The sequence below is a fragment of the Triticum aestivum genome, chromosome 3A, assembly GCF_018294505.1.
Source record: "Triticum aestivum cultivar Chinese Spring chromosome 3A, IWGSC CS RefSeq v2.1, whole genome shotgun sequence".
NCBI classification, from domain to species: Eukaryota; Viridiplantae; Streptophyta; class Magnoliopsida; order Poales; family Poaceae; genus Triticum; species Triticum aestivum.
Window position 1 is genome coordinate 474,579,591 of NC_057800.1, and position 10,210 is coordinate 474,589,800.

The 10,210-nt window shown below is 43.7% G+C and overlaps 1 protein-coding gene across 1 annotated transcript; it reads right to left on the reverse strand.

The window, feature by feature from the left end:
- LOC123061712 (uncharacterized) lies at positions 1-9,018 on the reverse strand. The gene is made up of 6 exons (XM_044484925.1): positions 7,614-9,018; positions 7,070-7,210; positions 5,248-6,982; positions 3,728-3,951; positions 1,936-2,876; positions 1-1,772 (listed from the first exon to the last, which is right to left on the reverse strand). Exons 1-6 carry the CDS (start codon positions 8,895-8,897, stop codon positions 569-571), a joined length of 5,529 nt encoding a protein of 1,842 aa, XP_044340860.1. The 5' UTR covers positions 8,898-9,018; the 3' UTR covers positions 1-568.
- Positions 9,019-10,210: the final 1,192 nt, after the last annotated feature.

Here is a 10,210-nt window from a genome sequence, read left to right on the forward strand (position 1 = left end):
TAACGAAAAACAGCACTCTTAATTTCACTCATGTCAGGATAACAACAGACTCACAATTATACAGAACTATCATGCTGAAAGCTATTTGCTCATTACAAAGCATACCAGCGAATCGGTGAGCAGTCTGAATGTAACACCCAAACCTGCTAATATTTGTCACCCTTGTTTCATCTTGATCATTTAATTGAGTTGTAATACATAATACAATGAGATTTGAGAAGGCATCATCATTCATCTAGTTCTACAGATTCCAGCATCAGTAACAGCAGTCCTTGTCTACAACAGAGGCACTTAATTAACAGAAGATCAATTGCTCCACTTCTCTTCAACCAATCCATATCCCACAACGACAACGCAAGCCCGCATTCCCCTGCCAACCATAACCGATAAAGGAGATTTATTTGCAGAAGGCTAGCGTGAAGTTGCATCGAGGATGAGAAACAGAAGACTTGCTAATCTTTTGGTATGTACAGAACTGGAAGTGGGTCAGCTCAGAGCAAAAATCCTAAACCGCGGCATCTTTAGCATTGGACAACACATTGTATTTTTATCTGCCCGCATGATCACATCAACTGGGGATCTGAATGAGCATAGAAATCGTTCCAGGTAGAGAGCAAACACATAGTGTTTTAAAGCTGCAATGAAGTGTGGTCCCTGCAGTGAGATCTTGTGGCATCAAAACACCATCCTTAAAGAAAAAACTTAATGATTGTCCACATAGAGAATGCCTCTCCTTATTACTGGCTTCGGCCTCTGCACTGCTTTCCAAGTGACATGTACAATCCCTTGAAACAAAACTAACATCACCCTGACAAACACAATGCTCTGAGATGATTTGCAGATAACGCTTTTTTCCAATTTCTTCTTTACAGCCAACTACACCTTGAGAGCTGTGCCATTTTCTAACTGTTGCTAGTAGTTTCAGTGAGCAAGATGAGAGAATGTCATGCATATCATCAACGGTTAAGCAATGCTTATTAGGCCATACTGAATTTGAAAGAATATCATGAGACACCTTATAAACAGCATGGAAGCATGTGGAGCAACATTCATATAGACATGAAGATTTTGGAACTGAGAGATTATTTATGCTATCTTGCACTTGACCATTAATCGGATGACCTGACCCAACATCATTAAGAGGAAAGCTGGTATGCAACTCATTACCACTGCCATGAGATTCAGAAGACATCGTCTTCTTTGGTACTTCTACATTGTCCATAGCAGCTGGGCATGCACTTGAATTTTCTGCCCTTTGCATATTATTGAAATCTTCAACAGATTCAGAGAGGCTTTCAGATCTTTGAATATCTGGCTTGCATTTTGCTTTACCATTGGTAACTCTGGACATTTTCCAGCCGTTGTTTACTCCATCAGATCCTCCATCATTTATTACTGGATCTGCAGGTGTAAGAGCACTTTTGGGCGCATCGGGTGAAGCAGAACAGACAAGATCTTGTTCCACTGCATCCATCCTGGATATAGATGTCAAATGATCATTACCAATGTTGCAGACCACACTATGAATTTCAAGTTGGTCTGGACCTTGGACTGCCTTGTCATGCATCTCACTAGGACAGGAAGCAGGGCCAACCAGATGGTCGTGTGACTGTTGGGCTGAATTGTCTTGGACCTCGGTAGAGCCGCCAACAGGACCAGCCAGTACATTGCTTTCTGTAGCGTAACTGGTACTTTCACACTCTCTTGTGCATGACTTTCCTAGACTTGCTGTCTTTGTACCTAATGCTCTTGTCCTAGTGTCAGGATGTAATCTGTAGATGAAAGCAAAAGGAAGAAAACAAAAGGTCAGTAAAATTCGTCACAGGATCAGCAATATTAAGTACCAACATGATCTTGCTGGCCTAGCACACCTGACTTAAGAAAGAAACAATACTAGCAATCAATAGAAACATAAGACTGATTCGTCAGGCATACCTTTGGAAGGTGTACGCCCAGCTGTTCACGATGTCATCCAGATATGCTACTTGAGATAGAATATGGAAGTACCGATATCGACTTTTCTTTTCCAAAATTTTAATTCGGATCTGCTCAACTAACAGTTCCAAGACCTTTCTCACCTCAGCACAGACTTCCATAACAGATTCATAGACACCTCTATATGCTAATAAACCAACAGCAACCAACCCTCTCACACAAAGGGACTTCTCCTTGCCCTTAACAACACTGTGTCCTTCAGATAATGATTTATTGGATGAGGTACTGCTATGTAATAAACAGGAATTAAACGGCCAGCCTTTCCATGGTTCATTTATATCAGTGCAGGGGCCTTCCCGCAGTTTTGAGGTAACCCAACAGAGTTTAGAGAACTGCGGGTGCTGCAGTATCTGAATTCCGAAGGCAATAATAGAAAGTGCTTCATTGCCCTTCATAGTTCTACTAGAAGGATTTCTTGAGACACTCTCGTGAAAATCAAGTTCCTCAGGATCTTCCTCTCTATCTTTCACATCAGATGCTGATGGCTGTAGCTGAGCACTGCATGTGGCCAGCTTTGTAGGATATGAGGGCCGTTTGTCAACATACAAAGAAGACTTCGCCAATATGATGGATTCCTGGTTCTCACAGGATTTTGATTTATCTGGTGCACTAATTTCCATGGGAGAAAAGACTTCTTTCTGATCATCACGACTGTTATGAGCTCTGTCATGCAATAATTGAACATGATGCTGAATTAAGTCATGTGATAACCGCAAAGCGCATGAATCGAGCACCTCGTCCCAGCTAATAGAGCTGTCAACATTCACAGAGAATCTTGGTACAGTGTGTTCTGAAGAACTAAGACATTGATCTACAACATGTGTGCTGAAGAAATGCTTTACTCCGCATGGAAGATCTTGGAACTTCAGCTCACTAGTGGCCTGTAAGTGAAGTATCAGCTACATATCCCATTTATATATAATCAGGTCAGCTAATTACCACTAAATCTCAAGTCTAAATAGTAATGGGCAATCGCCAATGGTGAAAACATTCACCGTGTTCAACATGAATATGAGATGAAAGATTAACCAGCAAGGCAGTAACAAATGAACCAACCAGCTCTTTATCATTTGCACAAACAGACCAAATAACAAATACATAACTGAGCACATCACTATTGTTGCTATTAAGATCCGTGGGCGAACTACTGCTATACAATGTTGCACAATTGAATTTGAGCAATCACTCCCAGCTACGAACTACTTGCTACTAACTTCTAGAGCAAATTTGGGGTTAGTTTGGCAATGCAGTGGCTTTTAGGTTACGGTTTTGTTTATTAATTCCAGATATGCTCAGTAATCAACTAAGAGACATAGCAGAAATATTTTACAATGATTGGTAAAGATTCTCTCAACTAACCATATGTTGCAGCATGGACTGATCACAACCTTTATGTCATTTTAAGTTTGTGTTGTAAGACCCAAAAGCATGATTTAACAAAGATAAATACAAAATATCCTTTTCTTAATAACAGTTTTAGTTGTTTTTAGTTTAGATTATCATATAGAAAGAAATGCAAACAAGGTGATAACATTGCATGACTAGAAATCCTCAGAGGCGTACTCATCATGTTAATGAACTTAAATGCAGTATTTTAGCCATGAACTTACCATGCACATTCCTTTGTGACATTTTATGGAGGACAGCACGAAATGCATACATATATACAGAAAATCTCAAGCAAAAAGGAAGTCAAAAGAAATATGGCATGAAGAGTGGAGATGAAGCTTACCAGAACACTTATGGATACAGATGCTGATAATGAACCCATCTGATCAACCAAAGTATTCCAAACTTCTGAACATTTTGGCATGCTTTCAACTGGCGAGGAGGCCAACTTGCTTGTATCCATGTTGTGCCCATGATCTTCTGTTTCCTGTTCATGGACCGTGTTGACTGCCCACAGATCAATTCTAGGCATGTAGATTATGCACCTTCCAAGGTGTAGGCCTTTCACTGGTCAAGGAAAAGCAAAAACAAACTATGGTTACTCACTTATATCCATTGGAAACAAATGAAAGATACTAATAGAGTACTAGATGGATAGTCAATAGATCATTGGACATCAACTAAAAGAGGAATCAGGCATAACATAGTTTACCTATATATAAAACCATAAAGGCACTCTCCTCCAGGAACATAAGTTACTGAAACAACATTACATTGATTGCCTTTGGAATTTGGATAGTGTGAGTGTGTGACAATGGCTTCTAAACTCACATGATGTGGCCAAAAGAGGATAATGGTTCAGCTAAACTAAGTCTGCTAATTTACATCAGGCCAGATATGGGTTGGCAACTTGGAATTAAATTCAATCTATAAAGAATCATCATTGCTATGGTGCATCAATCTTCAGTGCATATATTCAGTAACTTGGCAATGTGCAGCTCAACTGAAATGAATTCAACCTCAAATGGATAAAACAACTTGAATTGTCCAATGTAGATACATATTAGCTACATACTCAACTCGCTTTCTAATATGTGATGAACACTTCACAGGAAAATGCAACTTTGATCAGTGGAAAGATCCAACACCAGGTGCATGACTATCTTCATATAGCTAATTTTCTTGATAAAACAAGTTTTTTGTTTTTACTACGTGTCAACTGCACAGTGCTTGCGAAAAGTCGGTTGGTTGTGGATGACTGGCTGCCCATATCAGATAAGATTAGCGCATGCACATCAGTAAAGCCCAATAAGATAGTTCTCTATAATGTATTTGTCTATTTAAATAGACTCCTGAATACATGACTGAAGGTTACATCCAGGAAAGCTCCTACTTTCTAAGTAACATCCAAACCTGTTTAGACAAGACAGAGTATGTTGTTGCGTTATAACTGCAGAGAATACTAATCCAAAGTCATGGCACAAAATGGCAGTGTTCTCTATGCTGCTACAGTTACTGTGCAGCCAGCAACAGTAGCACCATGAAAAGTTCATAATGACAGAATCTGATTGCAAAGTTAACAAATTTAAGCCTAAAGGAAGTTGTTGACTTATCATCGATTCTTATACAGATAACTCCTGAATGAGCATTAATTTCACATACTCACGAGTCACCTTTTTTAGATGGTGGAGATTTTATTCATCCCCAGCCTCTGTTACATGCATATAGACAGTACAAAATGAAAAATAAAATACACAGGCAAAGAACATTAACACTCAAGATACAGCAAAAATACAGACGAAAAGTTAACTGGTAATTTCTTAGTCAACATTTCAGAACTAAATGGAAATAAAAGTAACTTACACAGAATTTGTGTCAATCCATTAAGGATGTCACCATTTCCCTCCTGTGCCATAGTTGCAAGATCAAGCTTGTGTATTACAGTCTGACCCACAAAACCATGAAGAAGGCAACGGACTAGATGTTGTTGGCCTGATCTGGGTGCTCCAGCAACTAAAGCTCGAAAACCTGTTAACTTATATGCTAACCCTCCTTTGTTCAGAGAACAGGTGGAACTCAACCTGCGGTCATCGAACTTCTCATGTTGTTTGTTTTGACTTAACAACATTGAACCATGATTTCCTAGTTGAGATGCTGTAAGACCATAGCTTGACAAGATTGATACAATTTTTTTTCCAATATCTTTCTGCTGTATCAAAGAGGGAAGATAGGAAGACCAGAAAGTGTGAGGTACATTGTTCTTTTCCATAGACGAAAACACCACTTCCTTTATAGAGGAAGATGCCTTCAGAAGAGACGAAGGTAACCAGATCCGTTCATCCAAACAGAGGGAAATAAGGAGATGAAGTAATGGTTTAAGAAGGCATGGTAAAAGATAGGAATCAATAGGAGCGGAAACTAGATCATTTGCAGCAATCCCTGCTTCCCTTTGTGAACAGGGTGGGGGAGCTGCTGCAAGAGCAGACAGCCAATCCCTTTCCTCCACGTCGATTGATGGTAGAGGAAGTCGTCCATGTTCAGTTCCTTTCTCAGCAAAGCGTAAGATATCTTGCAATGGGCAAGTCCTTTTCAGAGCATTTAATGCAGCTTGGGTACAAATTGCCTGCAAATCAGCACCAGCGTATCCAATAGTTTGGCTTGCAACAGCTGAGAGGAATGTGCCTGAAATAGGACTAGGCCAGTTTTTTGTGTGTAACGAAAGAATGGCAGACCTAGCCTCTAGGGTGGGGAGCGGGAAGTATATCTCACGATCAAACCTTCCTGGTCTCCTAAGTGCAGGGTCTATAGCATCAGGACGATTAGTAGCCCCTATTACTATAACGGAGCCACGTGATTTCAAGCCATCAAGTAACGAGAGCAAAGTCGCTACAACTGAATTGTGCGTCTGGTCTTGTTGTCTGGATCTACAAGGTGCTAAACCATCCATCTCATCAAAAAATATGATAGAAGGTTGGCATTTTTCAGCTACCTGGAATAGAAGTCTTAACTGCCTCTCAGCATCCCCAACATACTTGCCCAAACAATCAGCACCTTTTCGAGCAAAATAAGCAATCCTTCTGTTACCCTGAGAGCATGCCCCTATTAGTGCCCGTACAACAAGTGTTTTACCAGTACCAGGATGACCATGCAGCAGAACACCTCTTGGTGGTGTAAGACCTAAAGAGCTAAAGAATTCAGGATATAGAAGAGGGAGTATCACCACTTCTTTCATGCTCTGGATAACATCGCTAAGCCCAGCAACAGATTCCCAACCACGGTACGCCTTGTCATTTTCAGAAGAACCTCCTATGTAAACAGGTGCAATCCTCAAAAGATCTCTGTTTAGCCTCTTCCCCTCACGTTTCAAGAACTCTTCATCTTCCCCACAGTTCTCTAACCATTTCTCTTCAGCCTCTATATCCTTTCTCCATGCATCATGTGACAACTTTCTGATATTGGCCTTCATCTTCTTTACCTTCATCTTCCTGAGTAGTTCAGCATATTTATCTCCTTGAGGTTGGAAGAGATGTCGATGATCATTACAAGTTATAAGAAACTTCCGGTGATCAAATATGCAGGCTTCTGTTCGACTACAAGGCTACAGAATAGAGATGGAGAGATGAATAATACATATTAAAGAGAAATAATAGAATGATGAAGCGCAGCCTAAGCATAAAGTAATTACCAAATGGTAGGTTTTTGGACACCGGTCGACACGGCACCCAATAGTTGCTCCAGGTCTGCCACACCGACTGCACTTCAGAAGCCTTCCACGGCAAAGTGCTGCCCTTACATTTTTTAGGCACCCCAAACCAGCAAAGTAAACCTAAAATTTAACACCAAAAAAAAAATCTCAGCATCACTAACATGGTGTATATGGATGCATTCAACTGTTTTTATTGGCAATACATTCTATTGGAATTCAGTAAGTAATCCACAGAAACCAATGCTGATCCATAACCAGTTAACCATGCAGTGGAACATACTATTTTCAGGAAATACAATCATGGTGATAAAGAGGGGGTTATTGAGGAAGTGAGCCTAACTAACTTGGGTGAGGCCATGAGAAGGTGGATGTACAAACCCACAACCTAGGACATTGCTACATGCCTTCCTTTTTTTTAAATAGAGCTAAAGAACAGCAATAATAAGCAACAGAAGAAAGAAGTAACTCAACATACACATTCAAACAAACACATAAGAATTTGAAACGCATTGCAGGAACTGACCTCGGGACTCCAAACTGCACAATTCTGATGAACCCAGACACGGGCAATCCCAAATCTATCATGTATTGGACCCAGTAACCTTCCGAGCCATCCAGGATCGTCACTGAACCCATCCCATATATCATAGTTGGGCTCCTCTGAAGGCATGGCACCCTCATAGGCTTCATTCTCGCTGTCAGCAGTATCATGCAGTGCAATCTTGGGTGGTCTCCCATCAGTCCCTCCTCCACATAGCCCACACCTCCTTCCTTCTTTAACATCTACAACTCCTCGTTTTTCATCTGAAACTAGAGACTTTCCGACTCTCTCGTTCAGAGCCTCCTCAGGCAACACTATATTTGGGGCATCCATCTGTTCATCCTGCTGGACCTCTTCCACTTGCTCATCAGGACCATCAAGTTCCATTGGCTGCTCATCAGGAAGGTTGCTCGCTGCAATCTGCCCATGGTGCACATAGAGCTGCTCATTCCCCCCTAAATCGCCGAACTCAACCTCATCAGTATTCTCATCACCATTTTCTCCTTCTAGTACAGGTGAATCCAACTGTTCAGGTTTCTCTTCACCCTGCAAACTATCCTCCTCCCCCATTTCCTCCATGTTGCCTTCGTCTAGATCAGTTCCCGCACCAATTGCTTCTTCCTCCTCGTCATACTCATCACCTTCCTCCCCTGCTCCTTTTTCCTCACCTTCCTCTTCTACTACAGTGACACCCTCAACAGCCTCGTGAGTATGTACACTAACATCGATGGTTAAATTGATCTCCCCATCTCTGATTTCCCTCCCACGCGATGACAAACCTCCGCTCTCCTCGCCCCCCTCTTCCTTAATCCCCTCCTCAACTTCGTCTTCATCTTGGAACCACAGGGTCCTCACTCGCCTCCCCGCCCCGGCCTTCCCCTTTGCCCTATCCCGCAGCCGCGAGCGCCACGCCGCATTTCCCCCGCCGTCCTCCTCATCCTCCTCGCCGTCCACTACTCGGGCAACCGCCTGGCCCCGTGCCCTACCCTTGCCTCCCCTCCGTGGGCTCCCACTGGACCCGGCCACGCCCCCGCCGCGGCGGGGCCTCATGCGGCGGGGCGAGGGGGCCGGCGAGGTGTCGAGCGTGACCGGCGCGCGGCGTGACCGCGTGCTCCGGCGGACGGACTCCGGGTCGGAATCCTCGCCGCCGCCCCCCGGGGGAGGCGTCGGCGCGACGTCGCAGATGGCGTCGAGGCGTTTCTGCTTCTTCCGGCAGCGGGGTGAGGCGGCAACGCCGCGCCGCCGCTTCGGCATCGACGGAGGCATCTTGGGGGAGGGGGGAGCGATCGCAGACCGCGTGCTAAGCGAGGGTTTTGGGGGTCTCGCTCGCTCAGCCTCCAGAGTCCAGACGGCTGTGGGTACGGCGGCGCGGCCAGTCGAGGGGAGGGGGGGAGGGCAACTGATGTCAGTCTCAGGCGCAGATTTACAGTTACTGATAGGTGGGTCCCATGTTTTTCTGGGCTCGTCTGTCAGTGCGGCTAAGGCCAGGGAGCGGGTGATGCAATGCAATGGCTCTTCCTGCGAATTTTGCATTTTGCAAGACGCCCTGTCAAAACAAAACAAAATGAACTTTTTTGAGCCTGTGAGTTCGGAATGTCAATGGCGACGACGGAGGATTAGAGCAACTCTAGCACATCCCCTATATCCTCGTCCGGACCATATAATTTCCACGGTTTTACAGTATTTCACATTTTTACGGCTGGAACAAGTCTGTTAAAAGTCAGCCAGTTCTATAAATATTTTTACAGATGTCCCACGAATCCGCTCGTCCGCCGCTACCTAGGCATGGGCGGCCCGGCCCGACAGGCCTGGCCTGAAGCTTGATGTCTGGGCCGGGCTTAGGACTCACTTTCCAGACCACAGCCCGGCTCGTAGCCCAGGAAAAACTCGACAAAACATGATTTTCAAGTTTTTATATAAATATAGGCATAGAATTATAGTATTAATCTTCGAAAACATGATTCATTGACTCGCGTTCACTGTTTTGATAAGTTGTTATGTGGGTGAAACTAATTTGTGCAATCAATTTGATTATGTCAAAGCAATTGATTTCCCAAATTAGTTTGTAGGATAATCATATAGAAGCTATTGTGATGTCCATGAAAGGTTAAGTTTCCACTCCACCGAAAAAGATTTTCACCCCACTTTTATATATAAAGCAAGCCACCACGGCCACAAGGTTCAACAGAGAGCACACACACATAAGGTAACACAACACAAAGTACGAGGTAGGATAAGGTACTGCTTGAGAGCACAGCTCAACAAGCCCTTAAAATAAAAAGGCGGACGCGCCGCAGACGAAGAAGCTAATCCGGCTCTGGTGGTGGTGGAGGAAGCAGCGGCGCCAAACGAAGAGCCATCGAGCGAAGGTCAACAATGATGATGTTGATGGTGTCCTGGTCCTGAGGGTGGCTAAGCGGCCACCTGAGTTGCAAATAGCCACACATTTTGAACACCGCGTCGGACGCACGTCGCAGAGGGACACGCTGGATCACAAGCTTATTTCGAACTATCCAAAGCGTCCATGCAACGACCCCAATGGCCAGCCACCTAATATGGCGGCCCGTTCGGGGTAAGGT

Bases quoted from the DNA above. Each gene is read 5' to 3' on its own strand.
- LOC123061712 (XM_044484925.1), bottom strand. From the start codon at position 8,897: ATGCCTCCGTCGATGCCGAAGCGGCGGCGCGGCGTTGCCGCCTCACCC. The intron at 6,983-7,069 runs GTAATTACTTTA...TCTATTCTGTAG, and splicing joins GTCCAAAAACCTACCATTTG to CCTTGTAGTCGAACAGAAGC. The intron at 2,877-3,727 runs GTAAGCTTCATC...CTTCACTTACAG, and splicing joins CTGTATCCATAAGTGTTCTG to GCCACTAGTGAGCTGAAGTT.